The sequence below is a fragment of the Chroicocephalus ridibundus genome, chromosome 3 (genome assembly GCF_963924245.1).
Source record: "Chroicocephalus ridibundus chromosome 3, bChrRid1.1, whole genome shotgun sequence".
In the NCBI taxonomy this organism is placed as follows: Eukaryota; Metazoa; Chordata; class Aves; order Charadriiformes; family Laridae; genus Chroicocephalus; species Chroicocephalus ridibundus.
The window spans coordinates 75,394,055-75,413,367 of record NC_086286.1 but is presented as its reverse complement, the minus strand read 5'-3'; the positions used below and the strand labels follow the sequence as shown (position 1 = coordinate 75,413,367).

The 19,313-nt window shown below is 37.8% G+C and overlaps 1 protein-coding gene across 1 annotated transcript in view; it reads left to right on the top strand.

Annotated features, from left to right (window-relative positions):
* NT5DC1 (5'-nucleotidase domain containing 1) overlaps window positions 1-19,313 on the top strand; it is a 153,047-nt gene that overhangs the window by 106,243 nt on the left and 27,491 nt on the right. The window contains exon 8 of the mRNA XM_063329750.1: window positions 1,940-2,037. Within this exon, the coding sequence (XP_063185820.1) occupies window positions 1,940-2,037 (98 nt within the window). The remainder of the gene's footprint in view (window positions 1-1,939; window positions 2,038-19,313) is intronic.

The following is a 19,313-nucleotide window of genomic DNA, read 5'->3' as shown; positions in this document are numbered from 1 at the left end:
GCGATTCAAAAAGATAACATCTCTCTCTGCACAAAACATAAGGTTTTTTTCAACAAATCATTAAAAAGTTAACCGAATCGTGAAAACTCTGTTCATTCTGTTTCGAATTTTTTTACACAAAGCACTTGCCACTGTTCCCACAAGTCTTCATTGTGCTCCTGAAGTGTTGGCTTTATTTTGAAAGTTCAAACTTAACTTACCCATGGAAGTATTATTTGCACCATATGCTGATTTGAAAAGTTTACCACTATCAATACTTTTCACTTAAGGACAGAAGAGCCGTGCCTGTTTGCTCAACTTCTGGAATCTTCTACACTGACGCTAATTTTTAAAACACACCATTGTCATATTCGGTACTGGTCCTTTTAAAATGGTAGAAGTTTACATGTGGTCACAAGTGGAGAAAAATAGACAAAGCTAAAATTTCATTAGAGAAAGGAAATCTAAAGCCATTCTATTTTAAGGCTGGAATATAAATTAGAGCATAAAATAAAAGCTTGAAGATAAGCTTATAGGGAGAGCATTCAGATTTTTAGTTAAGATGGGAAATTGTCTCATGTCTCATGGGAAATTGTGGGTTACTTGAAAATGACACAGTTAGATAGTTTTCTTCTGGTAAACTTCTCCTATTGATGACTTTTTAGTGCCTGTACCCATCCTGGACTTGCCATCTGGGACTTCTTTGTTCCATGCAAGAGTATTCATCATTTTTCAGATGTTACAGGCAATACAGTCACCTAAGCAATGAAACATTTCTACTAAAATAAAATATGTGTCACAGATGGGGAACCTATACATTTTCTGGTAATAAAAACTAACCACTCTTTAAGTGGCATTTGTCTAATTCTGTATTTTAGTAACTTTAAAACTTATAGGTAGGCATTATTGTTATTATATCTTGCTATAGTTCCCAGCTTGATGATATAATAATTGAGGTCTAATAGATTCCACAAAGTGAAGAAGACCCTTGCAGGTGTAGGAAGAACTGGCACCTCCAGAAGTAGTCTATCTCGTGGTAGGACAGGTGGCATGAATGTTCCCCAAGGTTGCCAGTTTTTTCCTGTTGGCTTTGTAACATTACTAACTTGCATACAAGTCTCTAAAAAATATGTAAATATAAGTCCCACTTACATACCATGCTCAAATGTTCAATCCCATTTAAATTGATGGGATTTCCACAGTGCAGATATTGAGCTGTATTTTCATGGACCTAATGATCTTTGAAAAATCTGAATTTAATGGTGTGATTCATCTGGCAGGTTAAGACTCATACTTGGTAGGTGTTTATTTGTGAGCCACATGTTCAACCTCCCTGTAAGCAACGGGGATTCACTCAGAGCAGCCAGTGGAGCCAGAAGAAAGAGCTCAGCTAACAAAATGTCATTTCAACTTCAGGGTGTGTGAAATCACCCTTAGACTTCATTGACTGTGTTAATCAGATCTCTGTTGACTACAGTGGCAGCTTAGACACCTGTTAGGCCTGTGCATATGTACAGTACCAACAATAAAAACACCTCTGTTTAAGTGTCTTCAGTCTTCAGTTACTTCCTATCTCGTCACTTGACTTCATATATTCTGCTTTATAAAGAAAATCCCTCATTTACACCTTTCTATACTTGTCCGTTCGTATGTTGCCACCTGAGATTGAAATATGTCATCTGTTACATTCTCCTGAGATTTTAAAATTCCCTGGGCCAGAGATCTTTTTACAAATAATGAATGATCCTGAAGGTACAGCCCTGCGGGTTCTCAGCCATCTCTCTTTTTGACAACATCAGGAAAGGAAGGGCAGTAGTGACACCAAACAAGCATCAGAAAAAAATGACAGAAGGTGGTGCCTTAAAGAACTGTTTTGCTATTTTCTTAAGTCTCAAAGAGTATTTGGTGGCATTTTAGCTAATTCATTAGTTTAACTAATTCAATTTCCTTTACTTTCTAGGAATGATTTTGAAGAATATTTTGACGTTGTGATCACAAATGCTTTGAAACCTGGTTTCTTCTCCCATACTCCAAACCAAAGACCTTTCCGAACCCTTGGTAAGTTGCAGTCATGACTCCCTTCTCATCTGCTTACCTCTATCCAAAAAGAAAAGAGAAATAAAAGTATGAGGACTGGACAACTGGGCAACATATTTTGAAAATCTAGCACTGGGGGGGAAAATGGACTCTACACAAGACTCTCCCAGAGATATTAGTAAAAAATTATCTCAAGACTGAGAAGCACCGAGAAATTAAGAATTACAGTGTTGAAGACAGTGAAAAGGCAGAGCTGTGACAGTAGTTAATAATGGCATTGAGGGGTCAGATATTGCATCATTAATGAAAAAGTAAGAATCCTTTTCTTTATTGTGCTGACAAGGTCATACACAGAAAATGAAATTTAGTTCTGGGAAAAAACATAGCAGAAATAATTCAAGAATTTAAAGGAAATTCAAAGAACAGTACGAATAGAATTGTGAGGCTGAAGGAAATGATTTATGATGGAAATCTGAGAGTATTAAATGTGTGTACTTTGGCTACATAATGACAGAGTAGGCGAAAAGGAAGTGCCCCTGTACTCACTTAATTTAATTAAAACAATCTGAAATGTTTGGCAATGTTGTCCATTAGGTAATTAAGGTTGTAACAAAAAAGATTTACAAGAACAGTGTTTATTGAACTGCAAATAACAATAGTAACATAGCCAAAGACAGTTACTTTTTCCATATTTTGGTAAATACTCTTATGATTAACTGCTGCCTGAAAAGTAATCTTATATCCGAAATAGCATAAATCACCATATATTGAACTGTATTTTAGCATTTTACGACAGGAAAGTCAGCTGTTCCAGCCCAAAAGAAATTTTGCCTGTGGAACTTTTAGAGCAAAACTAAAATGAGCAGCGGAAATATATATTGAAACTGCATTTTAATGTTTCACCAATTTATGTAGGAAAAACAAGTGAGAAATATCTTAAATGTGATTTTTAAAGGATTAATTCAAATAGGAAACTGCCAAATTGACAGTCTGAGAAAAAATAAACTCAGAAGGGAAATTGAAACTATTTATGTGAAGGGGGGTGTGCGGTGGCAAAAACATAAAGAATGAAAAAGGCTCAGTTCTGCAAGCATTTTATTTAGTTTTATATAATGCAAATTGAAAATAAAAAGGGAATTCACTTTGGATATTTTTTAAACAATCAGATTAGCCTGACTTCCTAAGGAAATCCTGCTGTGTCCCTCTGTCAGTAATCCAGCCAGCAACTTTTGAACCTGTTGGCCAGTGTCAGTAAGTTTATATCCAAGATACTTCAACAAGGGTTTTGTTGTGCAAAACAGGGCAGAAAAGAGAGAAGAGACTTGAACTTACTGTCTCCATTGAGAGATACTGTGTAGCATTATTTTAATCACATTATTAGACTGTAAGTACCAATTTTCATTAAGCTGTTTCTTTCTCATGCAATTCAAACATGAACAGCATTCCCTGGAGTCCTCTTACTGACTTACTGGTTTTCATTCTTTTTATATTTTGGCATTGCAAAGACACTCAAGTGAGGGTTCATCACTCATTATATGAATACCTTATTAATAGAGAATAAAATGTAGTTTGTGTTCTGGTGACCTCACTATCTAGATAAGGGACACAAACGTAACTAAAGCAATCATCAAATAGGAGTGGTTTTCCAGGTTCTAGCTATTTTTTTTTAAGGCTCTCTTTCATATCAGAAACACTGCAAATTCAAAATTTCAGTTTCTAGTTTCTGTCTCCCTTTTGCCACTATAGATTTTGGGCAGAAGAAGAGTTTAGCTGCTGTGCTTCAGACCCTCTCTGAGAGCACTGGACATAATATGTCAGAGAGACAAAGTTTCCTTGGTTTTGCTTTGAAATAGGAAAAAAAAACCTAGAGATGGACATCATAGTAAATATTTTCTTAAAGCACAAAGAGTAAACTTTTGTTAGTGTCATTTAGGGAAAAAGCTCCAGGAAGCGAAACAAAGCTTGTTCCGTGAAGAAATTTCTTGCAGAAAATGAACTGAAGTAACTGCTTATCAGTCCTATCCATTTCTCCAGGGCTGAGTTTCAGCCATGTTCTTCAATCCATCTGTGGGTCTGAATTACAATAAATTCCTAATAATACCATTTTCCCTTCTGTTCCAAGGGAATTGTGTTATAAATGGACTTAAGGTATAAAATACATGATGTGTTCTTAATTTCAAACACCCAAGTCTTGCATTGTGTACTGGAGCTAAATCCTATTTATATATAACAGGGGTTTTGCTGCAGATTTACTAAGCGAAAGGTTTTGAAGTTTGCTAAAGAGAAGGACAAATTCTTTTCAGTGAATAATTTCAGAAAGGCAACTGTGTTCAGTAAACACTTGAAAGAGGATGAGAAACAGGACAAGATGACAAAGAAAGCATTGTCTAGAAATGTGATATTGGATAACTGCTTTGCAGGAATGTTTTTCCAGTAGACAAGTAATTTTAAAACTAATCCATTTAGAAACCATGAAAAATCATTTTAATTGCGTAATTAAAAATGCATCACTGCTTCATTTGAGTCTCAAGACATGCGTCATGTAAAGCAACCAAAATGCTGTTAGAAATTTTAAAAGATTTGTGTGACTGCTTTTTACTGAACAGGGGCACAATAATTAATTATTTAATTTGCATAATTTTCTTTTGAGGTACCATTCTGTTAAATGGAGGAACAGTTTATACGTATCTTTCCAAGTTTTAGAACAGCTACATTTATTTTTTCCTGGCAAAACAGTTTTTATAGTTAGGGGTAGATTATGTAGCAAAGCCCATAGTTTATGAGAAAAGTGCTATACAAAAAAAACTTAACTCCTATAACACAAATACCCCATAATTTCCTTGTTATTCACAAGGTTACATTTTTTTTTACACAGGTAAATTCTTTAAATGGTTCTTGAAAGTACTAATAGTATCTTGAGTTATTGGATCTAAGGATCAGGTTGAAAATGTTTGTGTAACTCCTATGCTGAAAATGTAGGATTTTCTTTGCTTTCAACAGCTACATCCGGCTCAAAATAATGTACTATTCCGTGAAGGACTTAAAGGAATATGAATAATAAATACAGTCGTGACTCATCTGATAATCTGCAGTATACCAAGATTCCTGTAGCATTTCACAACAGAGCTTTCCCTTTATCACATCACTCATTCATGTCTGTCAAATTACTAGCCTGACTGACAGTTCTGGTCATTGTTGAGTATATTTTTAGAGTGCAAAATTAAAATAGATATGCTGAAGGTAACCCTAAATTGCCTGAAAGCCTCCTATAAATCTGTAGGCACAGGGAATTCTCCCATGGTCCTAAATAAGACTTTTATGTCTTTTATTTCTAGCTCGGCAACAGTTACTGTCTTTTTGAACGCTTTTTTTGATAAATTGAAAACGTGTTGCTGATTGTTCAGTGGCTGAATGTACAATGCATATTTAAGAGTGGATGTATATCTCAATACATATGTGTACATACATGTACAGGCCAAAACCAATCCTATATATGGAGTGACAGTGGACGCCATATTTCTGTGAGATCGTGAGCCCTTATCTAACGCCCAGAGAAACAAACCTGCTCTCCTTCTCCTGCAGGGAGTCGCAGCTTTTCAAAGCCCACTTTCAATTGCACTTCCAGGATGTCTGCCTTATTCTTGCACTTGAATTTCTCTCCAGCTTATGGTGCCTCTGCTACATGATGTAGCCCCCAATTTAGGAAACTCTTTCAGTCCTCCAATTTTTTACGATTCTCTGGTAACTGCCATTTTAACAACACACTGCAGAAGCTTTTTTCCTCCTTCAGTCATTCCTCACTAGCCTTCTAAAAATACAGGAAAATGCTATAAACTGAAAGGACCAATTAGAAAAGAAAATAAGGGGCCAGGATATAAAATGACATACTTCTAGGCTGAAGACTGTATTTGATTATTAGGGGCTGCAAGACTTCAGAAGGAGGAGGTGATCCCATGTCTGTTATTTAAGTTTTCTTCTTCCATCTTCTGCGACATCTGGGCTTGGTGATTGCCAGAGATGGGATACAGAACCGGCTGGAGAATCAGGGCTGATCCTATATAACTATTTTTATGCATTTGTATTCTAAGGCCTCTTAGGCCTGAGGAGTGGTATCAGGAAGGGAGTGCCTTAATTTTCCTGAAAGTTAAATTTGTAAGCCGTATAACTTCTTTTTCAGTCATTCTTTTTATTTGAGACTTCTGTCTTTACCGCCAGAAGAATACCAAAATACTACCCAGTAAATATTTTAAAGACCTTTAGTAAAACTGTAGAGTATCTATAAAAAATGTGGAAATTTTGAAACAGATGATATTTCACTATTACAAGGGAATATATAATTTAAATAGCCTTGCATTGTTCACTTATTTGAAGAACATAAATGCCACCTCTAGAAAATTCTGATTAAGTTTTCAACCAAAACACTTTGAATTGATTCTACAGTATAGCTCAATTGCTATAATTGCTATGTAATAGGTATTTTAGTTGCTACCTCTGCAGTGAAGCCTACCTAGATAAAAGAAAACCTTTTTTTTTCTTTTACATCATCCTGTGAGGTTAAAACTCAACAGAGCTTATCTGCTCTTTTTAGCTATTTCAGTTGTTCCAATCATCTCTCCTTACCAGTCTTGTCTTGCTTTAGATCAGCAGATCATCCTATTTAAATGTAGATTCAAAATTGAATTAAAAATAGGTTTAGATTTAGCCTTTAGTTCATCACAGATATTACAGCACAACTGTTGGTGTTTTTATGGAGAGACTTAATATTTGGCAGAGAGCTCACTGTCCCGACAGGAACCTGGTCTTTCGCTGCACCTGTGAATCCTTACCCAAATGTATGGGTTGTGGTCCTCAACCTGCAGAGACTGGCATGTTTTCCACAGCTTTGGCCTGTACTGAAGTGCCACAAGTCATTGCTGGGATTAAATAGGTCTTTTTCTTCTGTCATTTGACGTGTATCCCTGGTACGCCTTTGTCATTGAACACTGAATCTCACATGCCCACTCTTTCCCCCGTAAGCGGGGGGGGAAGGAGGTGGAGGGAAGGAAAATCTGGCATAAATTCAGAGGTGCATAAGGATACGTGCGTGACACAAAGGTGAATCAGAGTGGTTGGGGGAGCCAGGTGATGGGAAAGGAGAGCACGGGAGGAGGCAGAGCAAGAGCAGAGCAGCATGTGTAAACACACAGAGGAGAGAGATTTCACTCTGTGATGGGGTTTTCTGAATTTCAAATCTTTGCTTTTTGACTTCTACCGTTGCCTCAAGGAGGACTTTTGAAATGAGTCTCATGCGTCAAACAGAGAGTTTAAACTGATTTACCCGTGTACTGCATGGATTGGTGCTCCCAGCTTGCCCTCTGGTCACAGCAGGGGATGCAGCGCTGCCCTCGCGGAGGCTTTCTGGGCTCAGGAAGCATTTTGGGGAGAAAGCCCACAAAGGGCCTCTTTTCCCATTTCTCAGAAAACATGAGCAGAATAACAGCACAGAGGAGACCTGTGTATTCTACGCCCCCAATGGCTCAGGGTCTTCCTTTACTTAATGCAACTGTGGTTGCTGCCAGTCTTCTGGAGATGGTGCCCCTTCACGTCAGCCTGTCTGGAAATATTCTATAACACAAGGCCACATAATAATGCATATTTGCTGAGAGCTTGTGACGGAGTGGCACATAAAGGTTGCGCTGGCTGCCGACTGCATTATTCAGGAGGAATAAAGTCTATAACTGTTTCCCATATGTCTTCTAAAATTACTGCCTCTATATTGTTATAACATCCCACAGTGCCGTATAGTCTGTGAAAGCAATGCAATCCTTTTCAAGGAAATCCTGTTTAGCAATTCTTTATAGTATATTGGCGTTGTTTTTCATGTATTTTCTGGCTACTTAGGAAAGAAAATGAAGGGTTATGACTAGTAAATAATCATATTTTGTGCTCTAGTTTTCAAAACCAGATCTTTTTGTACATCGTGAGATCATGATGTTAAGCTCAAGAGTCACCTAACTCTTTAATATCAGAAACAGGTTCAGCATGTAGCTGGCAGTAGGAGGTTCACTGTTTTAAGGTATAAAATATCTGGTTCTATACCCAAGCCACCAATGAGTAGTTCCCTACTCTTAGCTAGAAATTTTCATTTTATCCATCATTTCTGGAGAAAGAGGAGTTTCTTTTTAAGCAACTAATTGATATAGATGATGGTATAGAAAGATCTTCATATTCAGTAATAGAACCTGACCATTTTTATTTTTTATTATGAAAACCCGTAAGGATTACGGAAGTTCCTTTCAAAGATGATTCCATCAGCTGACACCTTCTTTGGCAGCATGGTCAATGCCTGATTCCACTTTCTGAAAAGTAGCCTAGGGTAGGCCAGTAGGGCTGCCAGTGGGACACACGCACAAACAAATTTAATCTCATATAACAGGGTTTGTTTTCATACAGATATTCGTCATCCACCGAAGAAGCTCAGAGGGTGCTTCCAAAAATCGACAATGACAGGCTCCTTGGTCGACTGTTTCACCTCCCATCTTTTGTTTAAATTATCTTAGTCTAAAACTATTCCACTTCATGCACTGTGTTTGCACAGATATCAGCCGCTCAACTGATTTTTTTTCTGGCGGTATGAACAGCCATCCCAGGGACTTCTGGTTTCCAAATATTATTTATGTGCTGTAGACAAAAATGTAAAAAATCAGCATACGTTACCGTGTAATTAAGAGGATTTACCCATTAATGTTTTTAAATTTTGCTAGATGGTACCTGTGTTTAGTTTGAAATCAACAGTTTGGGAATGATTTGATTATAGAGGTGATCATTTCCTATTGTGTCATCATGGGTTAGGTAACGTGGGAGACTGTAGTTAAGGACCTCTTTTCTAACAGTTAAATTTTATTTCATGTTTGATAAACACAGTCTTAGTTGACAATAACAGTCTGTATTTTGTTTTTAACATGTTCAGTATGGTGGTCTATGTGAAAGCATTTAAAACAGATACAAAAAGCAAAATAAAGTTGGGCCAGCACATACCCATGTCCTTTTGCAGAGTAGAGTGTTCAAGTCACAGATGGACACAATACATTTTTAACAGATGATAGCAAAATGTTGGCATAAAGCTTCATTTTTTCTGATAGTTTTCAAAGTCCTTGGCTACCGTATTTGATGGTCATTGCCTCATGAAAACAAGTGTTTTGAATATTTTCATTCCATTGCAGAGATAATGAGGAAAATAGAACATATATATATATATGTATCCTCAGTATAAAATATAAATATCTAGTAATTTTATACTAGATATTTGTAAATATAAATAAATACTATATATATCTATAGATATAGACATATCTATAAATAGATATTTATAAATATAAATTCTAGTAATTTTATTACTAATTGGCAGTGTATCATTTATGACCCTTTTGTAAAATGATGCCAGGGGCCACTCTGCAGTTTGCAGTGATGGTACATGTATCCCCTCATACAGTGACATCATTAAATTGGTGTAATTTCTTTCAAGTTGCCACCGTGTAGTATTTAGACTGTGTGGTAGCTGAAGAACCACTTTCCCTTACAGTACATCCTTTCTGGTAGTCTAAGCAGAGAAGCCATTCCTTTCTCCTAGGAAGAGGAAAGAAGTGGTTTTGTTTTGTTCTGTGTTGTTTTGTTCTTTGTTGTTCTGTGGGCTTTACTGGTATTTGCTTCAGAAGTGTTGGGAGGCGAGGTTGTCATCGCGTCATTTATACATATTCTTGCAGATGACGGGTTTCACTCGGGCATTTTACAGCACATCAGAACTAGAAGTTGAGTGGCCAGGCTCAATTTCTCTCTCTACCAGGAGGGCACAGTGCTGGGCTAACCACGGTCATTCTCTGTAAACCTGGAGCATGGGCCAAACCCTGGGATTTCATCTGATGGCTCCTCCTAACTGGCATGGGAGGTACCTGGTTGTCAGCCGAGCCAGCCATTGAAAATCGGGTTGGGTTGCTGCTTCTTGAGCTCTTTTGGCTGATGCCTCAACCATGTTAGCCAGAGGAGCTACTGGGACACAGGCTAATTCTTTAACATTTAGTCTGTTTCCTAGACATTGAGGCTTATGCAATAGCATGGCATGTGTGAGTAGGAATTTCTGCACATCCCCTACTGCAAACCTCTATCGGTAATGCAATTTCAACCACATTTGAATGTGGCCTAGTATCCTCAGAGATATTACAGCCTCCACAGGCTGGAGAGGAAAATGGGTCGGTCATTGCCAACTCCAAGAAAGGCTGCAGTGTAAACTTACCCCTAATTAGATATCGGAGTATCCATCAAGGAGAGCCTGGCCACAAATGACCCAGCTACTGGAACAGCATCCATGAGACTTTGCACCCTATTAAACATTCAGTGAATCCAACTGCAAGACACAAATTCATAGGAAGGGAAGCCCCATTATTTCCCTGTTCAATTCCTGAACAATTCCTCATTTATTAGGGAAAAAAAATAGAAAAAAAAATTAAATAGTCTTTGAAGTATGGCACCTCTTTGTTTCTGAATATCAAGATGAATGCTGAACTGCGGATGCATTCTCCAATGCCCATCCTTCTTTAAATGAAAAAAATAAAGTAAATGTGTTGAGCCAAGTCTCCTTTATATGTTTGCATAGTGTTCAAAGTACCTCAGAGGATAAAAGGAATAAGAAGTTATTCATCCAAAAAATCAAAACAGTGAAAAACTGCAACGTGCTTCTGCATAAAGACAGCAGGGGTTGCTTCAGCTGATTACCTTTGATATTAAATGCCGTGTTTGGCACAAAGCTGATAGAAAGTTAGTTCAAAGAAAGCTAAAGCTGCTGCTTTCAGAAGAATGATATCAACAATATTCCTTTTGTTAAAAATGGAAAACATATTTAGCATAATTGCTAAGTACTTTGAAACCAGAATTCTTTGTGCATAGAAAGACCATTTTCATTTTCAAAAGGAGCTACAGTAACTAACACTACTGCAAAATCCTAGTTATTGATTATATTACATTATATTCAAGGCCTGGTTAAAACTCAGACCCCAATTCTTTAAAGTATTGTGCAAGCACATGATAAGAGTCACTGTCTGTCTTCAAGGAGCCCACAGACAGACCAGACAAACAAATGGTACGAAAATAAAAGCACTGGCTTTTCTGTTAGAGCCAAGGAACCAAGAGATTGAATGATTTCCATAATCATATCTGTGACAGATCTGCATATTTAACTAAGATTTCTAATGTCCTAATCTGGAGCAGTGAAGAACTGTAAAGTAAGTTTGCATAAGGACTACATGAGAGTCTTGACTGTGAAAATCCTTTTAGCCCTTTCCAAAGATTTACCGTAATGGGGAAATTGTGATAACATAATTGCAATTAATTCTGCTGGATTTACTTTTTATGGTTCAGTGATATATCCTTTCAAGGAATTGGACCTACGAACTTGATGGGTTCTATACTGAAATTGTTCTAATTATTCCATAATTATTTCAAATCATTGAAAGCAATAAGCTAGAGCAATTGTTTGTTTTGGAAGACAGTTCCATATGAATGACTTCTTAAAATCGGTTTTGGTAATCAGGTCATGTTTATGTTTACTTTTAATGGAAGAAGCTTTCTTCATAGAGAAGCATGTCGCATGCCTTCTTAATATGGTGATTTTATTTTAAGTTTTCCAGGTCTGTGTACTTAGAAATTTATCAAATTACCTGTGTCTGTGAAATAGGTTGCAAAATCTGTAAGTCGTGACGATGCCTTAAATATTGTCGCGGAAGAGGTGACATCAGGATTTAAAAGTAACAGTTGTTTTAACAACAAAGTTTAGTAACTATATAAACTGTGGATAAAGTAAGTTAAATATAGTAGCTATATATAATTGCATTTAAACGCGTACACCATGTAATTGGGAGGTCATTAAAAGCCAAGATCTATAGAAAATCCTCAACCATAGTTTTGTGATCACCTTCTGGTGTTGCTATTTTATTTTCCTTTATTTCAGGATATTAGCAGAGAATGGAACCGTGATACAGTCTGATCTGGGTTGTACCTGCAGTACCAGAGAGATAAGGCACAAAAGCTCCCACATTTAGGAAGCCCGATTCATCAAAAAAATGCAGCTTGTTTTTACAGCAGAATGAGCTGCTAAGGGCCTGTCCACCCCATCCTCTCCCCGTAGTGAGTCCTCAGAGAACATGAATTGCCATATCCTTGTCTGTGTTTTCAAAACCAAAGCCAAAATACCTAAATGACCGGTTTGTATTCCAGACAAAACTGTGTTCAGCAAACAGACTTGTCTGGCTTAAGGGAATTCTCCTCCAACACATGAAAAGATTATTAAGAGGAGATGATTTTTTCCTCCACAGTCTCTGACAAAACACAGCCAAACGCTATGCAAGATTTAGAAGCAAAGCAGTCAGCACTCAACATAGATCACATTTATAGTGTGATAATGCTCTAACAATGTGTGATGCTGAAAAAGACTTGGGATTTAAGGAAGATTTCGCACTAAAAGCGAAGACCCAATTGTATGTGGAAGACAAAAGCAGAAGCACGTCTTTCATGCATGAGCAAGACTTACAACACTAACTCTCGTTGCAGCATTAGTAGGACCTGTTCTGAAATAATACCTTCAGTTCTCATGTTTATAGAAATATTCAGCTTAGAAATGCTGAAAGCTTGAAAGGGTTGGCTAAACAATTGCATCTGAGAGACGTGGAATCTCAATTTAATTTATCAAAGAGAACACTGAGATGTAGTCGAATGATCAAGTAGTTTGTGGCTCCTTTACATTCAATTCATGGGAGCTCAGACTAGTATAATATAATACCTGAAGAATGTCTAGCAATTATTTATACAGATAATTCAATATCCAGAGTTCTAGGCTGGACTTTTCTTTTTTTAATATTGCTTCTGGTTATATGAAGTATTTCTTTTCACCTTCATTCTACTTCCCAGCACACATAAGAGTGTCTGCCCATGACTAGGGGGAAAGAGCTAAATTGGAAATATCAAAGACTGAAAGGAAGACCAGGGAAACAAACCATGCGCAAGTCAGCAGCTGTTTTGGCATTAAGAGAATGCGCATTTCCTTTTGATCTGTTTTGTGCATTTTTAATATAAGATGGTTAAACAAGTACATTTTATTTTGTCCATGGACTAATAAAGGTCCCACTGGAAAGCTTATTGACTCATGCAGATCGTTACCAGACTCTACTGCTCTTTTTAAGTGGGATGTTACACCCTTGGTAGCTTATTTCAAAATCTGGCTCCTCTTCTTGCCAAACCTGTATCAGAGAAATGGATAGTTTTCAGAAGCTAATTTTTCACATGGAGTCGCAAGCCTTTCCCTTAAACAAAAACTGACTCACATCTACATTTTTAAGCGTGATGCCGTATGTCAAAAATCACAGAGGTCTATTTTGAAATAAATAAGTAGCAGGAATGGATATAGAAACCACAGTGTATATAAACTACTCTGGCTGTCTATCATTTGGTACAACTGGACTGAGGTGCCGGAGGACCTTAGGCAACTCAAGTGTCTGTAGGCACCAGTATGTTGGCAACTGAACATAACCAGGCTACCTGCTGAGGAGAAAGCTGTGATCTGTGCCGGTCTGTTCCCATGCCTACAGCAGCCAAGGTCTGGCTGCCTGCTGGATGGATCAATACAAGCTCATAAACTTTACCACTCCGCTAAAATTCAGTGCAAACCTGTGTGAATCAGGTTGGTGGAGATTTAGTTTAAACTTCACATTATAGTTCTTAAACAGCTGTCAAAAGCCACAAGGAATTTCTGGAAGAAAGAAAGATTACCTATGTTAAGGGGGAACTTATCAGTATGACTTTGCAGGGAAAAATCATTCTTTGCATAGATCGCATGTGTAAGCGATACATGATAGAAATCAGGGGGTTTATTCATCCTTCTTCTCTGTTTAATCACTTTCTTATGTAGGATTAAAAAATAAGTAGATGATTAGACAGAGAATTTCATAACGAGTTACCTTGTGATCTGATTTTTAATTAATTTGGAAACTGGGATTGAGGCAGTTTGTAGTAGAGCAAAAATAGAGTTGTGTATGGTACGTTCCTGGCAGAACGAGGGCTGGCAACCACTGCAGAAAGCTTCCCTTCAGCATAGTTTCCATGAATCTGGATTGCTGGTTTTCATTAAGGAGCTTTAGAGTTCTCTTGTGTGTTCTTCCAAAATGTCAAGCTTTTATTAAGGTTAGTCTGTACAATTGTGTTTCACAGAAAGTACATGTTGATTTTTGTACTGCAGGCATCAGATCTGCTATCGGAAGCAAGTAGTGAAAGGACCTGGTTAGGAAGCCCTAGAAGTGAGCTGAGAACATGAGGAGGAATCATGACCAAAGCTTGGGCCGAGGTCTGGTTCATTTTGATAAGACAGTGAATCTCTACCTCAATTTCCCAGTTTCTACATGCCAAGGCTTACCTAATGTTTATGAAGCATCCAGGAGAACTGCAACAAATAGCAGGTGTGGATTTATTGTGCATGGGGGAACTCTCAGGTGGGTAGAGAGTTACCTACTTCAGGAGCTGCTCTGCCTCTCCCACCCAATACAGGGAAATAAAAGGTCAGAAAACACAGAGCTGGGCTTTTTCTGTCTGGCAAGCAATCGTGGGACGCTGCGTTGTTTAGATGAGGAGCAGGTCCTCTGCATCTGATGTTCAGAAGGGAATTAATTCTTTCAAGCTGAAAGCTCAAGAAAAGGCAAAAGTGATGTACCAGCTTCTTCCTTGCTCTCTTTGTTCTTCAATCTTCATTATTCACGTAGGACTCCAGATGTCTTAAACTTCAGTATGTATGTTGCATGTTTTTCTAGGTGGAGTTAGCGACCCTGGGACTTGTTCTCTTCATTAGTAAACACATTCATTCTAACCTGATTCCTATCTGCTGTGAAACCACTTTATATATTATTACTGTCCACAGATCCCAGGTGTCTCCGTGATACTGCCAGACTAAGGCTGAGCCTTCCAAGTTGATTATTTTTTCTGGAATAATAGTAGCAAGAGATTTTATCTGTGAAATTCCTGCATACAGAGATCTGGCACAATGCTCTTGGTTCTGAGAAATAAGGTAAAGTGCATTTTCATGTAAACACTAAGTGGTTTTCCAAACCACGCGAAATGCACAGATAAGGAACTAGAAAAGTATTACAGGAAGTGTCGGGGATCATTTCTCTTTTACTTTTTAAAAAAACCCTTTACTACAAATCTTTCTTGTCAGTCTTCCCATCAAAGTGTAACTAAACATACTTTGCTAGAAAAGAATATTTTCTATTTTTCCTTGCTATCTCCAGCCTGGTTACATTGTTCCGAGATTTACAGTGACTGTTTCACACATAAAAACTTTTCCTCTTTCTTAGAACATTAATTTCCTAATGTTTTTCATTTTGTTTATTAATATGAAGTTCTACTTTATCTCAACAGATCTAATAGGAACAGGGTTTCTTGTTCTTTTCCATTCTGGTGTTCCCTGACACGCCTGGCCCCATAGTAGTCCTTAAAAAGCATCTCAAGTCTCTGCCAGTTGTTCTAGCCCTGTCATGTTCTTTGTCCCTCCTTTGAATTCATCCATGGCTGTGGTCCACAGGGCCATGAAATTGTCCCCAGACTTGAAGACTGAACTTGCTGTCACCTCTCTGTGTTCTGTCACACGCACGTGCCTTGTCCTTCCCTTTTGCTCCGCATCTGCCACGGGTCATAAGTCTCAACAGAGAGCTTGGTGGGCACACCCTACAGAGACAGGAGCTGCAAAGGGGCAAAAGAGGCACAGAGCAATGGAAAGAAGATGAAAGTATTTCTTAGTTTCTCTGGTCGCCAGGAGAAGTTGTCCTACTGCCCCTCATCTCCAAATTCATGGTCTGAGCAACATCACAGTGCAGCTACTTGTTCTTCAGTGCATAGCTCCAGTTCTGCCTCCTGTATCTTCATCTCACTCTGCCTTCCTGAGCCACTTAAATGGCTATTGTCGCCACTGTACCAAAAAACTTCACGAACCTTAATGTATTTACTCTCATAGGACTTCTGATATATGGGAGTTTTAACACTTCTGTTTACATAGGAAGTGCCTGATGTCAAGTAGGAAGTCTGTGGCAGAACTGATGACCCCCTTGTCCCAAAAGCCAGACTAATCGAGACCAAACCATGGGTGCAGCGTCCTCCCCCTGTGCAGCTGACCACAATCTCCCAAACACTGGCTGAGTGAGGATGCTTTTCCCCTGCTGTGCCCCAAGGATAAGCACCCTTCCCAAGGTCATCCTTGGGCACAGCTCCCCACACTGCTCGGGCAAGGCATGAGGAGCTGCCTGTGGCTCAGCCATCCTGCTCCCTGCTGGCCCCGACTCCAGCACACCCATGGTCTGCGGAGGTCTCCTAGTGTACATTATGCTTTTTCTCCCATTGCGCTGTAACTTGGCGTAGCACCACCTGATTACTCGCCAGCACAACGCCAAACAATTTTCTTTCTATAGCACTTTCAGTTAAAGGCTTTCCGTTATGGACACTGATGTGTATATTTCTCATGGCAAGGGTGCACTGCACAAGCCCAGATTTTTTAAGGGTTTTTTTTACATTTCTGGAAGGGATTGTAATAGTATAAAGTGCAGTAGAGAATATAGTAAAAGGACCATCCAAAGGTCCTCCATATTGCAATAAAATTGCAAAATTCCCACTGGGATTCATTGATGATACGGAAATATGTCTCCAAGAGGAGATTCTCTGAAGCTAAAATCAGAGTTAGGTCCTGAACCGTCTTTTGGTGCCTCTTGAACATTTTCTTAAGCAAAGGGAAACAAAATATAAGGCTGAAAATGTATCAGGAAAAAAAAAAGTCTCTTTGCTACTGAACAAGAGCATCCACTGTGATTGTTTTGATATTTTATTCTTATTTAGTATGCTTGATATTGTGTCATACCTATGATTTAAATTATTAGTGTCAGTTTCTACATTTTCTCATAGAAAATAGTCCTTAACTCTTTAATGCCATTATATTCTGATTGTAATTAAAGATTTTCTTCTTTTATTATTACTTGAAGTGCTAAGTATTATTAACAACATATCATATCTCAGTAATCTCAGATGTTAGCTTTTGTTTCCATAACAAATTGATTTATGAAAAAAATTTATTTTGAGGCATGCAGTTTTGTTTGGAAATATGGAGAGTTATATATACCAATATATAAATAGCACGATACCTGTGAAACACCGAGAGAATAAACTGTTTTCAAGTTTTTGGGGGTTCTTTTTGGAGAACTTTCTCCTATTCGGAGAGGAAACAAAATGTTTGCGTTTTTTAACCTCCGCATGGTAGTGGGGAGATGCCCAGGCTCCAGTGGCCGGGTCCCTGCCCTCTCCAGGCTCAGCAGCAGCATGTGCTAAAGAAACTGTTGTGGGTTGAGATGGCGTTCTTCTTTTTTAACTACTGAGTCAGAGGAACAGTCTGAGTGAGGTTTTAATAACCACTATTTGCAGCTACAGAATGGCCGTACAGTTATTAACAGACAGAAGGCTGGGTGGATTTATTTATATTTTTTTTTAATTCCTAAATTTTGTTTTTTACCTGAGGAATCTTGAGTCTTAAGTTAATTTAAAGGTTGATGTAAAACTGTCCCCTTCAGAGGCAGCTGATGCTTGGAGAGCTGGAACTTCAGACATAATTCATCAATAAAACTAAAGTAGGGATTTGAGGTAGCGTAACAAGCTAGGAAAAAAAGAATGGAGCTTTTTTATAAATCATAACTTAACTTGGCTATATAAGTAGTTTTCTTATAAAAGTTAATGAAAATGTCTATTGTGTATTCCAGGAAAATGAGTATGTGCAATTATTATGCGTGCTTCTGTCTACTTTGCAGTTATTATGCCCTTTGAAATAACATATTTCAGGGAACTGAAAAAATAAAGAACAAAGGCCCCTTGCAGCAGGGTCCATATATTGCTTTATGGAAATACATTGGTTCAGAATCAAATTGTCTGTTCTAGTTTACATATATATTTTATACCTGAAGTATTAAGATGTAGGGGAAAAATTCTTAGTCTTTCTGTAAGTGAGGATTAAAGAACTCTTGTTCTTTTTTTTTGTGCTTTTTTTTTTAACAACTGAGGCCAAAGTAAATGATGGCAGAAAGTTTTTCCCCACTACACTGCAGTGTCAGTTTTCAGTGGGGATGAGTGTGGTCCAACAGCAAATTGCAATAAGCCTCATTTCAGTAGGTATTACTAGAGAGACTTAGAGGGTTAGGACAAATTCAAAGATTACAGACTGCACAGTGTAAAGAAGATGCTTTGTGTGTCTCAATTTTATTTTAATTATGAAAATTGAGACATTTTTCTGAAGTGACGGGTTAGGTCAGAACTGACTGGTGGCCCTTATCTCATCTTCTGTCCTTCCCTCTGTCTTCTGCTTCCGTCCACTCTTCAAATTTGTGTACAGCAGTGAACCACGCTAGTAAAAATGGTTATAAACAGTTGCTGGAACTGAAGCGCATATTCCTGAAATTATGACGTCAGTTTTTTCCTCAATTACCGTACCTCTCCTAACTTAATTGAATTCAAAATGCTTTCTGGAAAGGCCTGTCTCTCTCCATAATTATATAGGTATCTCTAGGGTGACTACGATATTAATATTGATAGGATTATTTGGGGACATTGTCTGGATATTGGGAGATCCTCATTTATAAGGCTCTGGAGCCTTCTTACAAAACTAATGAGGTCCAGAATAAAACTGTTCTTGGGAGGACATTTATTTCTTTTCTTGACATTTTGTACCTCTCCAAGATCCCAATTAAATAAAAAATAAAAAAAGAACCAAAAGAACCTTACAAAACATGTCCAAGGATGAAATGAAATTCTGTATTTATGTCCGTCTTACCCTTCCAAAATAGAAGTTCTCAGAGTTATAAATACAATTAAATAAAATTATGGGAAAAGCTTCACCAAATCTGCGCATGAACTACATTTAAAAATGAACTTGCAGATGAATCATTTTCCAAAAAGTTATTTTCCTCTTCCAAGGAGAAACGGCCTTGCTTGTATTTCATCATATCAATGTTTTAAATAGAAACACTTTGTTCATTAGCCAGACTATTCTGGGAAGGTATAGAGTTAATGCTTTGATAAATTTAAATTTGAAAACCAATTACTAAATCTGTAGTGAGCTGGTATTTTCAATTCCTGTAACACCGTAATCAAAACTTCCTAAAGAAACTTATGTGTTGATTTTTTTAAAGGAAATACTGATTTTCTTACAAACAAGTAAAATTTCAGCCTTGTCTTTACATAGCCTGTTGGTTGGCACA